Raw genomic sequence first — 25,442 nt, 5'->3', positions numbered from 1 at the left:
TAAAATTACAAATAATTTTGTCTTTGTTTAAAGACCAATTCTCTGTTTTACAGTGACTGCTCCCTCTCTCACACAGTGTGCGGTCACCTGAGCTCCTGACATAAATAATTTAATGTCTGCTCACAGAAAAGAGCAGGAAAAAAAATATTCTGAAAGCCGTAATAGGTTTTAAAGAGAAATCACACCTGGCTTAATCAGCCATTTGCAGGTCAAAACCTAAAAAATGGTCACAAATGTCTCATTTGGTACAATTAATAAGCTGAATCCATATGCCTCTGCTCCAGCAGGCTCCCCCCTGGATAAATGGATTACATTGACAAGGACATCCTGTCTGCACCTCCACCAACCACATGTTCAGTCAGTCTACTTCATCTTGGGCGCAGGTCTGCATAACAGATAATCATTAACAATGAAACCCTCTTGAAAATGTAAGAGGTAAAACTTGACTTGCTCTAATTCCATTGACCCTCTAAATGATCACCTGTAATTGAACCCTGGGGTCCGCCCTGGGGTCCCAGGTGCCTCGATGTGGCGGGGCGCGCTAATGCTCCCTGCGCTAATACCCTCAGACGACACTGAGGGACCGCACGCATGCCGCATCACCCTTTATCTCAATTAAAAACCCATTTTCCCATTTCTCCGTGACTTCCTAAATCATCCACAAGTAAACACCCGAAATCCACTAGCAACGAGCTTCCCTAGAGGACCAGCATGTCCCTTAATGAACCTCCAATTAGGAGGGAATGAGCCCTGGGCGGGGCCGTCGCACCAAAGTGCTTTGAAGTTCACTGAAGGTAAAGCAGCTGTGAGAGTTTTCTGTGAGCTAAAAATGAATAACTGGGGTTTGATCCCTCCCGTAGTTCTAAGAGGGTTGTTTGGATCCCGCCGGAGCGGGTTGCCGGTTTATGAACTTTTTTTTTGTGGTTTTGCAAACTGAAGAGGTGATGGTTCACCCAGTTGGTCGACCGTGACATCTGCCGCACTCTTCTATGAGCGTCGTGCTAATAGTGCTGGTTAAACTGTTAGATCTAGTCAAAATGTTTGCCAAGAGAGTAGAAAAGGCAAATACTGTTGCTTCACCTTCTCCTCCTCTGGATTTCAGACACACCACCTGAATCTGAGAATCTCCATCCTCCTCTGTGGATCACACGGGTAGGCTTTGCTCTTCTGTCTTTGTTATTTAGCATAATTGACAAGCAAATACCACAAAAGAACCACCCTTGGGTATGAGAGTTCAGGAATCTGCCAGGCTATATGAATATTTCTTATGCTGATTAACAGCTAAGTATATCAATAGTTCATTCTCAGTGAACCTTTGCCTAATGAGTCTTTTTACAGTATGCATAATATAAGAGTAGTGCAACTAATTGGCTATAATGAATTAGTTCCAATCCACCAGATCATCTATTATTTAATACTGTTGCTCCTGTAAGAGCTGAGCGGCACACACCCCATCCATTCACATGGGAATGATGTTACAGAAACCCTGAGGGCTGAAGTCCTCTGACCAGGCAGCTGATGCTCTCCTGAATTACCGGCTGATTAACCAGAAAGCACATTCAGAACGAACAACTGCACAGGCAGAAACAGAAGGGCCATGGAAGTCAACATTACCGCCGGCCACATTCCTGACATCCCAACTGGGCGCGGATCCAGCTGTTAGTGCAGGCCAAGCTGTTGCTAAGACTCAGCGAATCGATTTCCCAGATTCTTGGATTAGAAAGATAGGGCCAACGTAAAAGGCATTGATTTCTTCTTGATATTTAACATAAGTGGTTGATTTGTGAGGTAAACAAACTGATTTTTTCGTCTGCACTGAACATGTGTTTGTGATCCTCACTTTGTCTTACCAAAGACTTTTATTTAATTGCTTCACCGCCTCTATCTGGGTGAGTGAAGACACAAGCTGGGATCGATAACAGCTGGTCATTGATGCATTGATCGCCTGGAGCTGCAGCTCCGAGTCAGCCGCTGGTCCTGCAGCAGTGAGGGCATGTAATACTCCACATAAACACTTCCACTCTGACACTTCTGAACGCTTTTACAGTTTTTTTTTTTCCTTTTTTAATAGAGGGGGAGGATGACACATGATCCTGGGGGATTTCCAGAAAACTGGGTTATAACTCAATTCAAAATGAAGTGATTCATAATTACACAACATGGGAATTATTTCTCTGCAGATCTGCTCTTTCTTTTTTGCCAAATACTACTTTCAGTGGCTTATTCTTCGAGTTTCTGGTATTATGCATTTTTTCCCTCCATATCAAGCACGTCAAGATCACCAGTGCTATCAAATGTCGATTGTGCCAGAATGTATTGATGAACCCATTAACAACCAGTTCAAATATGAATAAATAGCTGTCTCTGGATTTGATAAGCGCTTCTTATAATTAGTATTGAACATCTGTTCACAGGATCTTGTGATTATTTTTAATTTTTTTTGTGGTGCTACTTTAGAAATACTTGCAAGGAACTTTGTAATATTTCCACTTATGTATGATGTTAATTGTGACTTTTTATTACTTGCTAAACCGATAATGGACTGCAACTATTTTGCATAATATGTCCTTTTTCAGAAACTGCTAATCTTACCGACAAATTGAACTCACGTCAGAGTAGCACTACGTAAACATATTATTACTCAAGTAAAAGTAAAAATGTATTTGGTAAAAAGTCTACTGAAGTACTGACTGACTAATGAAATGATCAATAATTTAATATTTCAATATTACATTATGAAATGGACCAAAATGTAAAGTTAAGTGGAATTTTTGGTATTTTAAAAATGAAGATGACAATAATTCATAAAAATAACAAAATCATGTAAAAGAAAATGTTTCCAAATAAGTTTCTTTAACTAAAAAGACATGAAAAGTTGACAAAAACTGGACGTGTGTGTCTGTATTTGTTGATTTATTTTTTTGGTTTGTTTTTCATTCAGTGGGTAGAAAATACAGAAATTTTACTCAAGTAAGAGTAAAGATACATCATGATAAAATTAATCAAATAAAAGTAAAACATAATAAATTCTCCTTAAAGTACGCTTTAAAAAAAAAAACGCAAGTAAATGCATTTGAGTAAATGCAATTAGTAATTACCCAACTCTGATCTAAAGGGACTTCCGCAAAAAAACAAAAAATCAAAAAAAAACTCTCAGGTTTGCAAAAATTGGTGCAAGAAAAGAGAAAATATCCAATAAGCAACATTTGTGAGAATAAAATGATCCGGTGACGTCAGAGTCATTTCTGAACAGACCATCTTTGAGCACATCTTCTGCCAGCAGAACAATCCACCATGTCACGAAGCTCAAATCATCCAACACTGGCTTTCGAACATGATAATAGCTTCACCATGAGCCAACAGCAGCAACTGTGTTGCCATCATGTCGATATGAAACAAAACCTCTGGAGGAATGTTTCTGACATGTTGTTCTGAACTGCCTCTGAAAAACAGAGGCAGTTCTGAAAGCAACAGGGGGTTTAACATGATACCAGCAATAAAAGTGGCTGGTGAGCATATTCTCACAGCAGACCGACTTTCTCATAAGCAGGGAAAGCTTCTGATGGCTGAGCTCTGCAACAACACAATGCAGGCTCTCATTATCTAGTGAATGGCAGAAGAAAAGTGCTGCTACTTCAGTTTTTCCCAGTCTACCATTATAAGATCACTGGCAGAGTGTGGATGATTGCAGGTGGAACTTGTATTATATTAATTACCCATATTACAGAAACCACCTGAGCAACACCCATACTAAGAAATACAGACAAGTGTATCATAAGATACGATAAGATTTTAGAAGTGCAAGCTAACCCAACTTCCAACATCTTTGCTGGACTCAAGATGTTGCCAAATGACTGTGAGTGAGTTGCTCCTCAACGCTTCAATATTTGAAATTTTCTCCTTTTTCTCAACCTGAGTTGCTGTATCATGCAACCAAGTCCTCTAAAAACTGTAGCTATCACTTCCCTGGCAACATTTGCTCACCTTCAAATGCTTGCTTTCTCAACTTCCATGTTGCTCTCTATAAAAAGTAATCTCTAAGGCCACCCAGTCATGCTGTTAAAGTGGCCTTTGTCTGCAGGACAGTGTTTGGCATCTCCTCCTAACGCTAGTTCCTGTTAGAAAACAAAAGGGAGCACAGGGGAGCACTTTACAACAGTGGGGGGGGAGCACAGTTTGGCCCGCCATTTGTCTAATGAACAATCAGTCACACTTTGGTACAAGGCCATATGTTAGTTTGGATTCAGCTCGCTCCCTTGTGTAGAGAGACTGAAACCTGTTTCATCACTCACAGATGGCTGCGTGCCGCGCACACATATCCAAAACCTTGAGAATGAAAGTTAGTGAAGGTTCAACAAGATAAGGGAGAGGGGAATAGAGCAACGGCGTAACCCAGTTTCTGATACGAGTTGGAGTTTAAAGCCATCAAAACAAAGCCTGGAGGGTAACGGTTCTGAATGTGGTTTAGTGGGAGATGAAAGAGATAACCGTATAAAAACCAGTCTCTGCTGCTAATGTTTGCAGAAGAAAACAAAGTGGGTTAATGTCTCTGGGTGGGTTAATAAGCACTGACAGCTTGTACTGTCAGTGCTTATTAATATAATGCTGAGACAGTGTGATAACAGAGCAACTGGTTGGGGTAATTATTATTTCCTGTATAACAGCATTTGATGAATAATTCAAGTTTGTTGGTTTGTGCATTTTATGTTCACAGTTTTATTCCTTATGTTCGACCCACTGGTCTGAAGCCTGGAGCATTAATGCGTCTCTCAGCACTGTATCAGACATTTCTCTGCCCCGTGTGATTATAGGTCCATATTGTTGCACGGGGCGGTTCTGCTGCCGCTGATTAAGCCTCATAGAATATGGAAATGACAGGAGAAGTTTCAGATGCCTTTGTGGTTAGGCAGATGTCTGGTGTCTACCTACGACAACAAGCTTGGCAGCTTCAAAGACGGGGACGTAATTAGGTCTGTCATGATTACAAATTTTACTGGACGATAAATTGTCCCAGAAGTTATCGCGATAAATGATGATATTGTTTTGAGACCATTTTCAAGTGATATAATGGTAAGGGCATAATAATGCAAGAACACATTCTCAAACACCAATAAACTTTAAATTCTAACTAACTTTTAACACTGGAACTAAGACATTTTAAATATCCAAAATAAACTAAACAAAAGAAAGAACAAATAAAATTAATTATAAAGTCTGGTGCAAATATCTCAGTACGCCCACAACTAACTTTTTAACAAGAAATAAGAGCTTGTTTTAAGTCAACAATTCCTTCATATTGACAAAAAGTACTGGTTAAACTGAAAAAGATATTTATCCTGTATTATTAGTTAAATAAATAATCTGCTAGTGGATCTCGTATTTTTTTTTAAAATTATTGATTTAAAACAAACCACCGTTTCTTGTTGAAGTTACTTGTAAGTTACTTTCATCTTATTTCAGGTGCCAGGATATTGCAGAGGAAACTCGACCAAAATTACTTGGTAAGATTCTGTGTTGTTGTAGCGATAACAATGTATTCCTATAGAAATGACAAACAAATACTCATTTAAATCCCTGAAGTAGCGACCTTCCTCCTGAGTGCTTCCTTTTACTTTCTGCATGAAATCATCAGAACAGCAGAGCTGTCATTACGATTCCCTTCCACTTCTCTCTCACTTTTTTCACACTTTGAATATATTAAACTTCAAACGTGTCAAGAAAGGCACTGACTGAGGGGAAATGATGAACTGCGTCAAAGAGAAGCCAACTCCAACTTGATTTATCTGTGTCGAGTGAAGCTTGTTCTTTTGAATCTTAGGTGGTAATTTAGACTTTAAATCAGTGTTTTATTGGAATTTCAAAGCAAGTCTGAATGTATTTATTTCAAAGAAAATGACAATCGCTCAATTAATTTTTAATGGTAAGGATTTATTGTCCAGTACACTGTTTGTAGTGTGTGTTCTGCTTGTAGTTTTCAAAACCAGGACAGTGGCATAAAACCCGATCCACCACCTGGGACTGGATCCCTGAAGGTTCCCAGTACGCCAACAAGTGATGGCTAAAACTTTTAAAGCAGCAAAGGGACGTTTAAATAACAAAAATCCAGCTGATTTAGACAGAAACAGTCTGAAGATCCAATCTTTTAGAACAAGGTTACCGCTTTTACCAGTTTTTAAAAAGTTGCAGTTTCAAAACTGCTAAAACTTTAGTGCCACAGTATGTTAATGATTTCTATCTAATGAGAGACCAGAAAGTGCAGGAGGGAAGTGCTGAACTGGAAAATCCACAAGTGGGTTTCCAGTGTCAAGTTATCCAGAGATTTTAAAATCCAAAAAAAGAATTTATCTCATGGCGTTCCAGATATTGAGATGCAGTCGAAAGTGCTGGATGGGTGTCCAGCTCCAGTCCAAAAGGCCAGTGTCTTGCCAATTTTAGATGCATCTCTGCTCCAACCCAGCTGATTTAAATGGTCCAACTACGATCTGAGCATGTTAAGGTTCTGCAGAGGCCAAGTAATGAACCGTCATTTGATACAGGTGTGTTGAACAAGAAAAGAACTAAAATCTGCAGGAAATCAGCCCTTGAGCACTGACTGTGGACACCACTAGACCAGAGCTTTGTAAGTTTTTGGGTTAATGCTGAAAAACCGCACTAATCATATCTACTTATTTTTTCACTAATCAGTAAATCATGGATTATACATTGCAATTTTAAGAAAAAAAAAATGACATTAAATAAAAGAAAACATTTTAAAAGGATTCCTAAGAGCTAAATGACAAAAACTCATCAATAATTCAACAGAACTTTAATGTTTTAACTTTAATTTTCACCGTCCCTGTTTAGTCCGCTTTGATCAAACTTTAGTTTCTTCATAGGAAGTCTGATTTGTTTGGGAAGGTGTGAATCCACAATCAAACTCTGATGCAAACCAAAAAAAGCTACAAACGTAGGTTTCGATTCAGTTGAAGTGAATTCTGGTGCGGTTCGACTGCATATGTGAACACCAAGTGGACCGGACACCACTCTAAAAGCAGGAAGTGGACTACAGTGCAGGGCATTCTGGGTAAAAACAAATGCGAGAGTCTAGAGTTAGTAAGAGAAATGGCTCGTCACCTTTTCCCGAAAACAAAAAGGAAATCCTACAACCGCCAAAATCTGACACTACTCCATTTTTGGTTACATTTCATAAAGAAGGAGGTTGGTCCCATGTCTTCTTCAGGTGTTTTTGTCTCATTTCCTTCAGTGGTTCTTGGTGCAGCGCCACCACAGGCGAGGAAGGGAACAGATTTTTAAATTTGTTTAGTTTGTTTGACAGTGCAGTGTGAATCCAAACCACACCAGCTAAAAATTTAACAGATGTTGCAATTTTGGTCCCCAATTAAACTGAGTCCACCAGACTGTCAGGTGTGAAAAGTCAATGTTTAGTCAGGTGTCTGTAACAAAAGTAAACATTGAAAAGACCAGCATTGTTTGTAGTTTATATTATCATCAGCTGAATAATGTCAATAAATTTACATGCCTTAATGCATGTAGCATTTGTCTGTTATGTCTTACGGCTGTTAACAGCTGATCCATCCGGACCTGAACTCCCCTTTAACCTCTCAGTCTTTACATGTCTGCTGCTCAGCCATGCCTGGAATACTAATGTTGCAAATGTCAATGCAAATCAGAGCCTAACAATAAAGCAGCACAAGCCTGCTGTGATGGTTAAAGGACGAAAGCCTTTCTGTCTGTTTTGCAGCCGCAGCAGCAGCTCTCGCTCCGGCGCTCTGCCTCCTGTCGTTGGTAACAATGGCTTTTCGCTTGTGCTGTCAGCATCTTGCTGAAAAGAGTCTGTCAACAAGCTCTTTCTGCTGTGATTCTCACTGATTTTACACATGTGTGCAGAGGCTGGAATCCCTCAAGGCAGCAGCTATGCATTACTGCAGAAAACCAAAGGGGACCAGTATGTTGGAAACACAAATGTGTGTTGGAGATGAAAGTGGTGGATTTTCTTTTTTTTAAACGTCACATGCGCAGCATTTGAAGATGAAACTCAGCCATACCATGCGGATCCCTTTGTTGCTCGTCTTTGTTCAGGTGAAACTGATTGTGACTTGTCCTGCTTTTCTCCCCCAGCTCCCGTTTTCATGGGCTGTAGAACAGAAACACAAGACAAAAAAAAGAACCACGGGTTAGGACCGAGCTAACGAGGTGAATAAATAGCAAAGGAGTGGAAAACAGAAATAAATGTGGCAATTCTTTCTTATAATCGATCTGAGCAGAGTGAAAGTGGGAGAAAAAAAAAAAACACAGAAAGGAAAATTCTGGGCCACTTAAAATGACAGAGCTTGCATTTATTATGTATGAAGCTTTAGACCCGAGCGCCGCTCTACTATAAGGCAGAAGTGCTTCATCTGTGTGAATACTTCACTACTCACCAATGTTAACAGCATTAGAAGGAATAAAAGACAACTTTAATAGCAACAGTTCAGACTAATGTTGCTTCCAAATAAAAGGCTATTAACGGTGTTGCGGTACTAAAGTAAGGTTAAGGTTAATTGTCCATTATTAGTAAACCCAGGACACCAAACTATGGTCATATGGCTTCTGGCTTGACCTTGAGGAGCGTCTGAACTCATGCATTATTCACTTTCCTTCCTAAGCACACGTTGCTGACTTTAACTGTCAATGCAAGTGTCTCCACCCATGTGTGTCTAATGAGCATAAACGCTTTAAACTTTTTCTTGTCTTTAAATTGCTTTTTTTTGCCACAACTGTCTCCCAGCTGAAAATAACGATACGGCAATGAGAGCCAATTAAACCGCTGCTCCTCCAGCCTCTGTGTGCAAAAATAGTCGGCAGCCCGATTTTTTGACTGACTACTCTTTGGAGCCAGTTTCAAAGCGCTGGCACTGACAAGCTGGTACCCAATAATGGAGAGTGCTGCCTGTCTTTCTGAAAGACACGAAGCAGCGCGCAGTTAGCTGGTGCAACCAGCTGGCAGGGCATTTTCATCCTGACGAGGAACAGGACGGGAGAAGATCCCTGGAGTATTCCTGCAGATGGAGTTATTGTTTACATCCGGAAATGTCGCGCATGTGCACAACGCCAGAGGGCGAAGAGACGATTCTCTTACATATGCTGTTCATAGCCGCGCTGCCGGGTTAGAAAAGCTCCGTTAATTAAATGAAACCTGGAGATATTGGTATTATTAATTTATCACAGTGAGACAGCAAAGGGAAAATAATGCAGAAAAACCGTTAAAGAACAACTTTTTTCTCGCTCTTTACGCTGCACGCAGATTTGTTGTCATAGTAACTGACAGCAACGCCACTCTACAGATCAGGATTCAACACCAAAAACACTCAGACGTTTCTCACACAAAGAACAGAACATTAAGTCCGTTAGTTTTATATTGTTAGGCTTCGTGTTTATTTTGCGATTATTAAAAAGTGAACGTTGTGGCAGATTAGCTTCCGCTGCTATTAGCTAAGCTAACACTGCGGTGGTTGGTTAGCTAACTTAAACACCTGCTCTATTGATGATATGTCAGAGTTGTTGTTTAGATCGTCCATTTTAAAATCTGTTATCTAAACCGAAACACACCGAATTCCACATCACATCTACATGATACGATTGTTAAAGTCAAGCTAGCCTAACTGAACTACTTCCCTCTTCCTCACAATTTTTTTTAAATTAAAATTTTATACTGACGTTATCTAGTAATCTTAGTGTTGACAATTAGGTGCAAAGCAGCACTGTGTTCCTTTTTCTTTTACATATCAGGCGTACATTTAAGATTTAGCACGTTATATTGACAACTTGACAGCTAAAACCAATGCTAATCATTGGTTGCCAGCAGCTTTTTGTCCTCCAGCAGGGAGGTGCTCGCTTGACGTTTCTCTCCAAGGGTCCATTTCCAGCTGACATCATATTCGGCAGGACACTAAACCCGAGCGACAGTGAAAGCATCACGTCCTCTCTTCCCATGGAGAATATGTGACTCTGATTGCATCTGGAAGAGGCAATCAAAGCCAGAGTGATGAAGAGGGAGAAATCTCAGAAGTGGGGAGATGCACTGGAATGATACAGTCTCTTATCGTGGGAGCTTGAAAGCGCCCACGCTGAGAGAATCAATAACACCGGCTTCACACATGCAGGGAGGGTGAGGATGTACTCTGTACGCTGAAAGAGTCATTTACAAAAAAACAACTGTCTTTAAATCACCATATGGCCCAGCTATCATATCCCCAGGTAGTGGAGTGCAGTAATCCCAGTGCCAGCTTGTTTCAGACATTACAAAAGCAGCAGATGAGTAAGTAATTGTCATTATCTCGGTCTGTAATGGCACTGAGCCACCGCATGATCAGATTTTACCCTGAAGCCTGTTGCAGAGGTAGGCTCTCTTGAACCCTCTGTTTAGGAGGACTATTAGTGGGTGGAAAGCACCAGTGTGGAGGGTCCTGCAATATTTTCCCGGTTTCCATGGAAACCCCTTCATATGAAAGAGGAGCGCCGATGAGATGCGGCAGCCCTCATTGAATCAGTTATGGGGATGCGAACGGAGATCGGCGCAGACGGCTGAGAAAGAACAACAATAGGACGGAGTCTCTGGGGGGGGAAAGGCCAGGCCGCCTGGGGCGCCAACAAAGGTTTCGTCTACATCCATCCCAATGGCGTCGCTTCTGAACAAATCACTCTCGCCAATTTGCCAATGACATTTAAACTCAGGAGTATTGTGGGCGATTGAAACACCAAGGCAGGCAGTAATTGATTAGAGTCTGCTGATATTTCAGGTTCTGACAAAAGTATTGCATCATTAGCGTCTGTCTGTCAACGTGGTTAAAAGCAGGAGCTTCCGCATATTTTTATTCCCAACAAATCAAGAAAATATCCTTTTATTGTCACGGTAGTGATTATATTCCATCAATCTTTATAAGCAAACAGGATCAACCCTCTGTATCATCATTACGGTGTGGCGTCTGAAAAAGAGATTTTATTTGCTTAAAGCAGTTTTTATCTTGTTTCTCCACTGAAAACATTGGAAATTAAAATAATTCATTCTAGCTCCCACTACCATTCTCCCACCAAAATATGTGCCGCCCTCAAAATCCCATTAATTTTCATTATGCCGGGTTTCCCCCAGTGGTTGGGACACAAAGGCAGTCACTCATCCAGCAGCCCACTGTGTTTTTGAGTTAAAAATGTTCAAAGTTTACAGGAAATTTGAAAATATCACTTGACAATTATGTCTTATTGGAATATTAATACCAGAACACCAAATGTAAACTCTAAAAAATGCAAACATAAAAAAAAACTGAAATAAATAAGTAATGCTTAGCCTGGTGGGGGCAGAAGTAAAACCTGGTGGCCAGGCTTATAAAACATTATTATAATAAACCCTATGGAATAAAAACCCTATACTGGAGCTAAGCTAACAGCATGAAGACAATAAAAACAGTTTCTTTGGCACAACCACCTGTTTGACGTCTTGGAAGTGATTGAGAGTCAGTAAGTCTATTGTTGAGCTGCATTTTTTGCTTGTTTTTATAAGTATCATGTTTGCTGCTGATCTCCTTTAACAAGCATGAAGGTCAGGGATGCATGCTGATGTGTGCAGTAATCAGGGGGTTGCAGTTGAGTAAAACAAGAAAAAACTAACAATTTTGGCAAGAAGAATAAGGATTGTTCCTTTTAAAGAATATGTGCAGAAATATATGTTTTGTCATGAAATGTATTGAGATTTTTCCTTGATTTTAAGTAGAGAAATAAGAATTTCTCCTAGTTAAAGGAAACATTTATTTGTTCGCTTAGAAATATTTCATACCAGAAGATACGTCTTTTTTTTTAACTAGTCAATAATAAAAACATACTTTTGAAGGCAGAATGTTGAAGCAGTTGCTTAACAGACCTTGAGGTAAATTATGTGCTTTTTATGTTATGTTTTTATGCTTGTCTAACTCCAAGTGGTGCTCACCTATAAGATGTTTTGTGGGAACAAAGCTCTAAAATCTCTCCTCCAGGTCACTAAGACACTGTCACATAAACTATTTAAACGAGAAAGAGGCTTGTTCACCTTATTATCAGCCAGACCAAATAGTAACAGACCGTTTTAGCCGACTGTCAATGAAACAACTCTAAAATTACGTCTGTATTTCAAAATAGAAGTCTCAAAAATATTTACAAACTTATAGCACTCACTTTAACAGCCTGGGCGCCATATTGCTGGCTCAAAACAGAAATTATAAGGTCCTTCATGCTTTTTGTTTGACAAGGAATGTGATTGTGACTTCACATCTCCATGCTAACGGCTAAAAGTTCTCCCATGCTTCACCCAAAACCGACAGTCAATGCGCCATCGATCACGTGGTTGCAGGAAGTTCGTATTCACACACATTTTTCACACACACACACGGTGAGACATTTCACGATCTTTGTAGGTATTTTATGAAGAATTATACAAATGTAATTCCTCTCCATATCTGATAAATCCTCCGCAAAGGTATTCATGACGACTGGTTATTGTTTACAAAGAGGTTGAAGCCAACGGTCAAAAGACGCCAGTGACTTGATAAACTCACAGCGCCATCTGGTGGCCTGGCATGACAACTACAGCTGACTACATCAATGAGAGAATTTTTATGCTTCAAATAAAATCTTATTTTATTTGTAAAATAAATGTATTTGTTTCATATAGTAAACATGAATACTATAAAACTATAAAGGTTTTTTTATACCACCTGCAGTTTTTCTTAAGAGGTACAAAAACGTTTCTGCTGCTGAGTGTAGTAAGTTATAAAATATTAAACATACAGTTACATTAAAGTGTTGTTTAAACCCAATCACGACCTTTTCTGTATATTTTGGAACTGAACCAAGAACTTCACACTGATTTAAGCACAGAGTCTTTTCTTGAAAGTTTGATTAGTCTCATCAGTCGAAGTTATTTAAAATAAATTCTTGACAGCAGAAGGAACAACACAACACTGTAATCACTAAGTAAGACAGCCAGATCCCTCCAAAGATTAACAACATCGTGACAAGGAGAAAATCAATTCGGCTTCAGATAGAGCTTTTCATTTGTGGCCAGTCATCATTAGTTTCGGACCATCCAATTTCCAAAACTGTCAGCTGCAGGTATAACAACAGTTGATAAAAGCAGATAAAAAAAAATGCTTATTTAAAGATGAAGATGTATTTCCAGTTGACCCAGTATTCTGCCATTACGTCTTTATATTAGCTGCCACGTAACGGATCGTTTCCACTGAGAAATTCTCCAACAGACATTTATAACATCGGTTTTTAGCAAAAAGAATGAAGTTAATTTAATCTGTGTGCCCATTCATGGTGGTTGTATTTTCTCTGGGTCTCACTCTGATCAGGCAGGAAGCTTTGTCGGAAATGTCAAAGGTCACACAACAGCAGGTAGTTTGGTCAGTTCTCTTCCTCTGAGGACAGGAAGTGGCAAGGAAACAGGCAGGAAGTCATGGATGTTTGGTCTGGAATCAGCTTCTCTCTAGTCAAAAACAAACCCCTTAAATTTTTCCACTTCACATCCATGGATTTATTTTTATGGTTATTGAAGGCTGAACAGTTCTAGCCTGGGAAAATGTGTTGAAAATTAGGCTATATTTCATCTATTTAATTAACCCGACATTGTTTACACACAAGGTTAAGTTGTCCTTTCTATACAAACTAAACAGACGCTTACCCTGGGGTGTAATGCACCTTCACTGTAAAACATTTGAGCAGCATTTAGTTGTATCTACCATCTTTTACCTTTTAAGTCAAGTCAAATAAATTTATCCAGTTTTAGATTTTGAACCTAAATGTGAGTTTGTGAAAGATAAACTTACAGCAGTAAGTTGTGTTAACTTTTTATTAATTTAGTCAAACCTCCAAGAGTTTAATAAACTAGAATTTTTAGTTTAGCACTTAAAAAACTGAAAGAAGAAAAACACAGGAGTGGGAACTATTTCCCAGAATGCTTAGCGGCATGTTTTTGTCTCCTGAGATGGAAGTGCGTTACATTGATCTGACTCTTGTGTTTTATTAAGGCAAATGTTCATTTTAATGCAATTCTCAGTTAGCAAAGCTTGAGGATAATGTCCTGTTCACACTAAATGTTTCTAAGCTGAATTCATTGGGATGTTTAATAAAATTCATTATCAGATCAGAAATTTTGTTCCTGCAGTTTGAAACAAGAACTTTATGAACTTTAATTTCTGAGTTAAAACCAAAACTATTTTCTTGTTGACTTAAATAGCATTTTCAAGGCAGCAGGTGGACTTTCATTTTCAGGTTAAACCTCCTGTAAATGTTTTACAGTGTTCAATAAAATCTTATTAAACACCTCAACAAAGAAAAGAGTCTGTAGCCATTTGGATGTCATTTTTCTTCAGTCTGGTCTCACCAACCCCCAGCAGTTCATATCTATCCAACTGCTGTATTATAGAAATGGAAAAAATGGCACATGCCGGCAGCTATATATCTCCTGAATGTCCGCTTTAATGAGAGCAATGCTGAGGCAGAATTATCGCCCAACTCCATCTGGATTTATTGATCCAACAGTGTAAGTCAGCCACAGGAGATAAAGATAAACTACCACGATGGAGAAACAATCCCCACACTGATCAGAGGGCACCACACTGATAATCACTCATTCTTCCCTCTCTGGCCTTCGCTCCCCACTGCTTTCTTTGTTCTTTGCTCCACTGCAGACTCTGGGGGTTCCACACAAATAGCATACAGAATCACTTCAGCTAAAAGGTGGAAGTTGGACTCGTTAAGCAGTTTCCACTGTTTTCTAGGCATTAATCATATTGGGCTGAATGAAAAGTTGAGGAGGTTGAGTTGTGAGTTAGGTACTGTGATGCAAATAAAAGGACGTTGTTGTGTCGACCCCTTTGTGGTGAGCGTTGGCCAGATCGCTCGTCTGGCTGGCAGGTTCTTCATGCAGCAGATTGTCTCTCACCTCTGCAAAAGATGCCTTCATTAAAGCCCAGCACTCAGAGAAGATATGGGTGATAAATCAATTTAATCGACTTATTGAATCTTTGGTTTTTGAATATTTTATTTTTGGAAAATCTGGATTTTTTCCCCCATCAATTCACTCCTTGGGTTTCCATTGTTCTGGCCGCCATCTTGCTTGAGAAGCATTTCTTATTCAGGTCAACTCTACAACAAAACCTAATACAGACATGGCAATATGAGAATAAGGTCTTAAAATCATATGATATTAGAAGAATGAAGGAGTAATTTTATGAAAACTCCAACACACAAAAAAAAAAAAAATTATCCAAGCTGTTTTCGTCTCAACTTTAAGACGTTCTGGTAAATTTTCATCTAATGTTATGACTCATAATTAAAGAGAAATTCCTGCAGTCTGGCCCTGACACTTCATCATACAGGGTGAAATAAAAACACTTTTCACAAATATTTTCTGTCATTTGTAATTTCTTTTTTTGAAAAGAAATAGAGAAAAAAATATCCACTGAATTCAGAAATCAGCTCTGGTTTGACCCACACTTAAGAGTCTTGTAAATATGTTCAACTTGCTTCTAAACCTACACCAACGTCTCTCTTCACTGCAAAAACACAAAATCTCACCAAATTTTGTTTGGTCTAGTTTCTAGTGTAAATATCTTACAATGCTTGAAATAAGACAAAACTAACTTACAAGTAACTTTTCAGCAAGATATAGGAGCTTATTTTAAGTACAATTCCTTAATATTATTTTCTGGCAGATTATTTCATGTATGTCACTATCAACGGGCACTTCATCGTTACCTAGCAACCCCAGCCAAGCCCAGGACGTCGCCTAGCAACCAATTAATAGTTCCACTGGCAGATTATTTCACTTATAACGAGACATTTTCCCCATATTATAAGTGAAATAAGCTGCCATTGGAATAGTACATTTTCATGAATATTAAGAAATTATTGACATAAAACAAGCTCAGATTTCTTACTGAAAAGTTACTTGTATGTTAGTACACTTGAAATAAGATAACGCTAAGATATTTGCACAACAAACTAGATCGATATTACTCTGTAAATTTTGTGTTTTTGCAGTGTTGTGACAACATGATGCAACCAAGCAACTTTCTGTTAATAACTTTGGCTGTGGCCTCATGTAGCATCACACCTTCAGCCAACTTCCCAGGCCCGTAAGATTCGCCCCGAGTCTCTGAAGAGCTCAGCGCCCCGGGGGCATCACAATGCCGCTTTGAAGTCAGGCGATTAAAGAGGAAAGACCTGTCGAATAGGGATGATGGGGTTAAGATCGGGAGAGGAGGAGGATCAACATGAGGGACAGGAAAGGCTGTGAATACCAAGCGCTCCGAACCCAAGGGACGCAATTAAGAGCAAGGCCTTTTTTAGCGAGGGTTACGAAAACACAGCGAGGATATCAGTGCCGCTGCCTTCCAAGCCAAGGTAAGAGTTCATTACTACACACACGGAGGGGGCTGTTAAACCTGGTTTGTTCCCTCCCGCCCACACGCCCCGCAAGCTGTCCAACAGACGCACGATAACAATTTCCATCTCTGTCAAATCCTGAAGCCAGGAAAGCTTGAGAGCTGCCGGCGAATTCAACGGGGCTAAAGATCCCATCCGGCCTGTCTTCATCTCAAACACAACAAAATGTTTTGTATTCTGTAATAATAAGCAAATAAAGAGAATATGTCATGTATTCCTGAAAATAAGAAAACACCACCTAAAAAACATCCCTTATTCATCATGTAGGTCAACATACGCCTTGAACTTAAACCTTACAGTGAAACATGAACTGAATTCCACGTTTATTTAAAGAGAGTTGAGTAAGGTGAAGTAAGGCATAAAATGTATGCAGAAGGCAAATGATAAGTGCTTTTTAACATACAAAAATATATGAAAACTGTTCAATTCAAACCCCGCAGTCAGTACTATGCACTGTAAAACATTTGAAGGTGGTTTAATTTGAAAATGAAAGTCCACCTGCTGCCTTGAAAATGCAATTTAAGTCACCAAGAACGTAGTTTTGATTTTAAATCAGAAATAAAAAGTTTATGAGTTAAAACATAAACAGAAAAGGTGTGGTAGACAAATTATTTCACTCTTGGTTAGGTTTTCTCTGTCCTACTGAGTGCTTGTTTTCTTGTTTTTAAAAACCTGTTTGAAATAAATAAATCACAATCCAACCAAACTATCAAAATGTCTGAAAGTCAGAGCTGTTTGAATACCTGCAAGGCTGACAGACTTTTAGGTTTTATAGATAGTGTCAAAATAATGTAAAAAATAGCTGCCAGAATAATCAGTCATTTTCAACTCGGATATGAAAGAGTTTCCAGAAAATTACCTCTTACACAAGTGATGATTGTATGAAGAGATTTAGCACAAACCAGCAGCCATTAAATCCAAAAATACCGACATGGCTAACTATGGGACATTTTTCCAAACACATCAGATGTAGAGATATGTGGTCTGCGCTATTCTGTAAGCCATGCCAGCCACTTAAACATGTGTTAAGAGCACATCTGGTAACAATTTCTAGCTCTCATTTAAATGATGCTAAAATACCATAGAGTGGTTGGGTTTCCTGTACAGTTGCTGAAATCAGATTGCTTAGGAAAAAAAGAACACTGTAGCATTAAATTTTAAGGAAAAACATTTTAGCAGGAAATAAAGTGGTCTTTGTCTGCAACATAAACTGCAAAACAACTGTTATGTCATCACACAATCTACAAAGCTGCTTAGTGTGCTGACAACAATAAACAGTGGAGGTGTGTGCATAAGAAGTAGAAAGAGACAATTAGCAAAATGCCACCAGATTAAAGCTATTTTTTATTATTAAAAACTACTATAAGCCATTGAGTCTGGGCTCCTGCATAAGTTTCTCCGAAATGTTTATGGGCTGAACAACACGAGCCAAAGCTCTGATGTTTGATTTGTTTTTATATTGCCGAGGCTCCAAGGCCACTTTCCAACAGACTGTATATTAAATAATAGTGCATGAAGGGAATGAATGGGGAGTATAAAATATAAATCCTGACACAAAGGACTCAACATAAAAAAGGAATAAAGATACTTGGACGGCTGCCTTGTGGTTACAGAATGAGTCCGACCCAAATTGCAGGCTGGGGTCCAAATCCTAATGGTTTACATTCTGAGTTTGTTGCCGAGAACATCCAGTGATACAACAATGTTCACAAATCCCTCTGAAATCAGCTGGTTAGCAACGAGTACGACTCACAGCTGTGGCTGACAGAAACGCAAAACAACTTTACACCATATTCATCCTAAAAATGCCAAAAAATACAAGAACTTCAAAACAGTGGTTGAAGCTATAACTGGCTGCCATCACAAGAAAACAGTGTTAGGTTGTATGTGTGTGTGTGTGGGCGTGGGCGTGCACTTGTGGGAGTGTGTGTGTTTTTAAGGTGACCAATTACGTTTCCCTGAACAGGTCAGGATAGGTTCATACAAAACATATTTATGACATTTTTTGCACAAAATCATTCTTATCCTACGTTCACACGTAAGTGACCCAAATCCAAATTTCTCTCTTTCTTTTTTTTTGGTGTGGTCGTTCACATTTCCAAATATATGCGACTTGTATGTGATCCAGTGTGAACTGCAAATGACCTGAAGTGTGTCGCATGCGCAGTAGAGGGCGCAACAACGTCACAAGTAGCGAGCGTGCATAAAGAAGAAGTGCTCAGCGTTTACGGAAATAAACGTGGATGCCAACGGTGGAGCATATCTTACGATTCTGAAGTTGTTGTCCAACCAGAGACAACACATTAACCTCTTAATCATCATTATCGTCCACCATAGTTGTTGTTTTTCTTCCCGCTTGCGCCCATCAGGACGCAGAATGGTGACGTTCTGGACGGATGAGACCTGGACGTTCAGATTCGGGTCACATGAAGATCAGATACGTATCGGATGTCCAAATGACCTGGGTCATATTTGAAAAAAGTCTAATCTGTGTTGCTCAGACTGTCATGGAAAGATCAGATACAAGAAGGATTAAGGCGCAAATATCGAAATTGGGTTACTTCAGGCTGCAGTGTGAACGTAGCCTTAAATACTCTCTCTCTCCCCCCAAACCACACACAAAATGTGAGTTAAAAATTGACTCACATCACCCGACATCAGCCGATATATACTTCCATCTCTCATTCAGCTCAATGCTGCAGCATTGCTTAGCGTTTGTTTAGAGGAAGTTTTACATGCAACATTCCTCATCCCCAAGACTGGAAGGGGAACAAAGACAAAGAAATGTTAACATTTCTGGTCAAAATATACATTTTGGTCTCCAAAGTTTTTACAACAGCTTTCCATAATCTTGATGTCTAAGAACTATTTGCGTGTTTACGTCTTGATGGTTTCCAAAAACATGCCAAGACAACAACATATGGAAACTTTATGTCGCTGAGCAGTAATTAAGTTCTATTGACAATCTTCAATCAGTGCTAAGAGGAAAGCCGGTACACAAACACCACAGATGCTTCACAGAAAATCAAACTGAACCTAAGAGCGCCTCGCTGAGAGCAGCAAGGTGTTTGACTGTGTGGATTTATCCTGCGGCAGCACAGGAGCAGCAGAGCAGAAGTCCCACTGGGTTACAAGAGCCAGCAGCTCTGCATCTGGATCATTTCCTCGGCACAAAGACGCCACACTGGGACCTCCTCATAAAGCTGCACCTTTTCTAAAACCCCAAAATCCCTCAGAATCTGCAAGCGCCGTCAGATGACGCAGCAGCTTGCAGACACAGCCAAATTACAGCCAAAAACTAAGTACGTATGTAAATGTCCTTTTTTACACGGTAAAACATTTGAAGGTGGTTTAAGTTGAAAATGAAAGTCCACCTGCTGCCTTGAAAATGCAATTTAAGTCAACGAGAAAATTGTTTGATTTTAACTTAGAAATTAAAGTTGATTTAACAACAACAGACAAGTTGTTTAAACATTGTTTTTTAACTTCATTAATCTTGAATTGTGAGTTTTAACTTAATGCTGCAATTTAAACCAAATAATTATTTCACAATATGCAAGAAAAAAAAATCTGCCCTCACCGAGTTAAAGAGCCACATTTCTCTATTATTTTACTCACAATATGAAGTTAGAATAAATACTTATTTTACTCTAGAATAATTTAAATAGAAAAATAATTATTTGATTTGACTGAAAATATAATACCTAAGCACACAACGGTTATACTTTCATGAAAATAATTGATTTCACTGGATTTAAGTTGGCTGAAAACAAAAGCATGCACACTACTTTTTATTGGTTTATCATAAATGGTAATAAAATGTGAAAATGTTCACAGGCTGCAGGTTCAACTTAACAGAAAAAGGGAGAACTAAATGAATGTTTATTTTTTGGTCCCTTACCCTGTCAAATGTATGTACAATAATAGCCAAAAATTCAATAATATGCTTCAGCGACACGAGGGAATAAACTGGATTTATCACTTGGGCAGGGTGTGAAAGGATGTGGAGAGGAAGAAAAATGAATTCTGGACAAAGACGTACTCTAAACTGTGAAAGCATGAACTCTGCTCAGTCCAAAACCTCAGGATACACTCCTTTCCTCTACCAGTAAGCTCCACACTGGAGAAAGAGTTGAAAGATTTTCTTTGACGAGATATCCTGCCTCTAGTTAGTCCCCAGAGCGAGCCAGGAAGACGCTGAAATATGGGGGGAAAAACTGGAGGAGCGAGGGGAGGGTGGGGGTTTTAATCTTGTGAAAATGCAGGAGTACTTTAAGAAACATTTGTTCAAACAGTCAAGGGAGCCGCAAGCAAGGAGACGTCAGGAGAAATCAGGCTTGGCTCGACACAAAAAGCACTCAGAGAAATGAGATTTAATCTGCGGAGCTTAGAACGTATTAGCTGCCTGTAAACAGTCAGTGCTGGCTGTGAGAAAGTTCACTTCCTCAGCTGTGCTGCCTGAAAAACACAATGCATAAAACATCAGGGGTTAAATGGGAATCTGAAACGCGAGGACGTGGGGGTGTCGCGGTTTTAAATTGAAATGGATGGGCTGTGTTGTGTGTGGATGCAAAAATGTGACATCATCTGGAGAATGTAAGGAAACTAGCTGACAAAACCTTCTGGTTTGGTCACTAATTGCAGCCGATTTACAGAGCCGACATTTGTGTTTGAGTTTTTATTGTTGCTGTTGGTGCGCACAGTCAGCGCAGCCACAAAGACCCACAGACAGTCCGTTTACAGAGGAGGAAATACTTTCACAGATGAGCGTGATTATGCAAATCTAACAACATGATGACCTTCTAAAAATATCATGGAGTCAGTGAGGGACGACCAACAAACACACAAACCTGAACTTGTTGCAAAAGGTTTGGACACTGTTGGTTTAAGATGCTTTTGGTGCTTTTTAACGGGAGTCTCAAGCAGTTTGTGGGCTGTTGTGATCCACAGAAGTCCACTGTAGCAGTTCGAAAACCTCAACAGAATGATATTTCCAAATTGCTAAATGAATCGTTTTGTTGTGCTGATTAAAAGGTTTTATGAGACTAATAACGATTAATCACTGCAAAACACAAAATCTTACCAAGTATTTCTGTGAACTTTCTAGAGCAAATATCTGTGCACACCTTAAATAAGACAAAACTAACTTGCAAGCAACTTTTCAGCAAAATACAGGAGCTTGTTTTAAGTTAAACAGTCATTAATTTTGATTAAAAAGTTCCACTGGCAGATAAATACTTATAAACAAAACATTTTCCCCATGTTACAAGTGAATTTATCTGGCAGTGGAACTTGTACTTTTTCATCAATACTAAAAAACTATTGATTAAAAAAAAAGCTTCAATTTGTTACTGAAGTTACTTGTAAGTTAGTTTTGTCTAATTTCTAGTGAAATTAGATATTTGCTCTAAAAACTAGAACAAAAATATTTGGTAAGATTTTGTGTTTTGCAGGCTTGAAATGTAAAATGCATATTTTTAAAAAGCATATCAATAAGATGATTTTAAACTCCAAGAAGAGAATCAGTGGAAATGATTTAAACCCAAACCTAATGATAAGATATAAGATAAGATATAAAATAATATCAGAAGGCAACAAAGTTGGTTGGAATACACTGTAAAACATTTGAGCCGCATTTAGCAATAAGATTATTCTGCATTATCTTTTTCTCTCAGGTTAAGGAACTGCCTTGCGCAGCTAGGCAATTCATTAGCATTAGCCTTTTAGCTTATATAAACTATTAGCTATTTTTCTGACTTATTGGCCATGTCTAGTAGACTGAATGGAGTAAGTGAAGTATAGACAACATGCTAATGATGCCCCACATGCTACTGAAAGCATTCATGCTAACATTAGCATTTTCGCTAATTTTAGCTGATACACTTACTTTATCATACTGAATGATGCAAGTCCATGTTGGTAAACATTCTTGTCAATCTCCTCATGCTATTGATTACATTGCAGCTTTCTTTAGCATTGATGCTAATTTCTAGCATCAGAACGCTGGGTCCAAACCGACGGGCACACTTTGGCAGGCCCCGGTTAAATTTCTTCAGGAATTTTCTAGTTGTGTCTACTGTCTTCTACTCTCTAAGTGAAATAAATTTATCCAGTTTTAGATTTTGAACCTAAATGTGAGTTTGTGAAAGATAAACTTACAGCAGTAAGTTGAGTTAACTTTTTATTAACTTAGTCAAACCTCCAAGAGTTGAATAAACTAGAGTTTTTAGGTTAGCACTTAAAAAACTGAAAGAAGAGAAAGACAGGAGTGGGAACTATTTCCCAGAATGCTTAGCGGCATGTTTTTGTCTCCTGAGATGGAAGTGCGTTACATTGATCTGACTCTTGTGTTTTATTAAGGCAAATGTTCATTTTAATGCAATTCTCAGTTAGCAAAGCTTGAGGATAATGTCCTGTTCACACTAAATGTTTCTGAGCTGAATTCATTGGGATGTTTAATAAAATTCATTATCAGATCAGAAATTTGGTTCCTGCAGTTTCTTTCTTTGCTTTCCTGCTTTCCTAATCGTTTAATTTAAAGGTGATTGTACTGGCAATATTACTATCTTAACGGTTGCCGTGGGAACAAGATCAAGTTTTATACATCTGGAGACAAAAGGCGATATGTGAATTAAAGGTTTAGGAAATTGCTACACTCTCCTAGAAAGCAAACAGGTAATATTGGTTTATCAAAAACCTGTGGTTAAAGTGGGATGAGTTGTCAGGATCATGTTGTCATAGAAACAAGTAAAAAAAAAAAAAGCATCTTTTTGAGGAAAAGCTGGTAGGCAGCGAGAGAGGAGAGCTGTGAGGATCCACACCTGCACTTTCCTCCCATCCACCCATCACTCAGCTGTCAGCCTTTTTTAAAATAAATAAATAAAAAGGAGACTGTCTGGCGGTGAACTGAGGTGTGGGTGTGTTTTTACTCCAGCATGGTTTATGAAACTGGGTAAAAAAAAAACAAAAAAACTCTCGTTTACAACTGTAAATTATTCCTTTAGTCACACAGTTTAAAGCAACGTATAAAAATGGAGTGCGTTAACACAGCTGCTCAATGATTTGAACGACTATTTTCACAGGAAAATCACCAGCAAGGCAAAACAAATCTCAAAGATATCAAGGACGAATGGCTTTCTAACATTTTTACACATAATAATCTAAAAGTGTGAAATCCATTTATTTTCATACATTTTAAATCTTTTACATCTGCAAATCCTGCAGGGTTCATTTATCAGCTCTGACCTTCTAGAAGTTGAAAATGCTGATCAATCTTTTGAAAACAGCTCAAACTTCATCAGTTTAGACAGAGGACCATTTTAGCATTTGGCACATATTCTTAGACGGATTTATAGCTGGACTTTGACTAGGCCGATAAGGATAAATTCACACCAATCTAACTCTAGTTTGTTTTCCTCCAAAGTCCGGTTCGTTTCGGAGGTATGAATCCCTAATCAAACTCTGATGCAGTTTTGGTTTGATTGAAGTGAACTGATGCAGTTCGCATGGATATGTGAATGCCAAGCGGACCAAAGACCGCTCCAAAAGCAGAAGTGAATTTCACCGCACTGCATCCTGAGTAAATACAATCAAAAGAAATGCATGAGTTTAGAAACAGTAAAAACATTTAACCTTGTTCTGTTTTGAGCAGAACTCCTTTCCTTTAACAGTCGTCTTCGACCAGATTAGTGCAGCGCATGATTAATAGATGTCATATTAGCATTTTCTCCAGCCTGACCTGCCGCTCTGTCAGATTTCCCATGAGCCTCTTGGATGGTTCTGTGATGAACGCTCTGCTTGGCTGACCTGTCAGTTCAGGTGGACGACTAACGGTTATATTTATTCTCAAGGTTAAATTAAATAAAACTCTGATCTATTTAATATTTAGTTTAAGGTATTTGGTTGCTTTGGATTTTGTTTAGGGGCATCAGAGTAAATGTGGGTAAATACAAACCGGTCGGATTTTATTAACTTTGTTGAAAACATTTCTGTTAGTTCACCTCAAACAATCTTGTTAAAATAAAATGTGGTTTTAGTGTGGATAAAATGTAGAGAAGTGGATTACAGCCACTCTTCTTTATTTTTTCCCTGAGGAAAACAAAAACTTTTTCTCAGAATTGTGACTTTTAGAATTTCATAATTCTAAAATTTTTTAAATTTCACATTTTTTCTCAGAATTCTGACTTTTTTGTTAGAATTTTCTAACAAAAAAGAAAATTTTTCAAAACTTTTTCGAATTCTTAATCAGACCTTAAGAATTCTGAGATTAAAGTCAGAATTCTTAGAATTCTAAATTCTAAAATTTTCAATAATTTAAAACTTTTTACTCAGAATTCTGACTTTTAATATCGACAAATTAAAGTCAGAATAATTTTTTCGTCAGTGTTTCCTAATCCTCTCGCGTACAAAATGTGAAAAGTTCAAGCAGATCCTGTTACGGCACCTCATGATGTCATGAGGTGCATGCTTGGCCCTGAGGACCTCCCTGACAAACTGAACAAATGCTAAACACCGCTGGAGCAAACACACTTGTTCTTAAATAGATATTTAAAGAGCAAAGTCTGTGTTTCACAAGACGGGGACAACAACACTGTGGGAATCAACAGGCTGAGGTTAGCGGGTCACGCTGAATCACTTTCTCCCTGAGAACGTTGTGCCTCCAGTTCAGAGCTGTGGGAAAAGGGAGTTTATACAATTACATCACATTGATTTACGGGGGCCAGAGAAACGATGGGGAGAGGATGAAAACCGAGCTGCTTGGAGCGGCTCCAAAATGAAGTCCCTACAGAAACACAAGTCAATAGATTCAGGCCACAAAACATGATGGATCTGAGGCAGTTTGAGGGTCAGAGATACATTGGCAGCATGATGAGAAAACGGTCTAAAAAGGTGCCTTTAGGATTTAAAGTAAGGCGATAAAAGCGTGTAATGAACTAGAATAAACACAAGATCATCTCTGTTGATTTTCTTGAGGTTGTCTC

General features: G+C 38.8%; 1 protein-coding gene across 1 annotated transcript in view; it reads right to left on the bottom strand.

The window, feature by feature from the left end:
• tspan18b (tetraspanin 18b) overlaps nt 1–25,442 on the bottom strand; it is a 63,525-nt gene that overhangs the window by 20,254 nt on the left and 17,829 nt on the right. Inside the window, exon 2 of the mRNA XM_028043512.1 lies at nt 8,046–8,134. Coding sequence (XP_027899313.1) covers nt 8,046–8,048 — 3 coding nt within the window. The 5' untranslated portion in view covers nt 8,049–8,134. The remainder of the gene's footprint in view (nt 1–8,045; nt 8,135–25,442) is intronic.

The sequence above is a fragment of the Xiphophorus couchianus genome, chromosome 2 (assembly GCF_001444195.1).
Source record: "Xiphophorus couchianus chromosome 2, X_couchianus-1.0, whole genome shotgun sequence".
Taxonomy (NCBI): Eukaryota; Metazoa; Chordata; class Actinopteri; order Cyprinodontiformes; family Poeciliidae; genus Xiphophorus; species Xiphophorus couchianus.
This window is presented reverse-complemented; position numbering and strand designations above follow the sequence as displayed.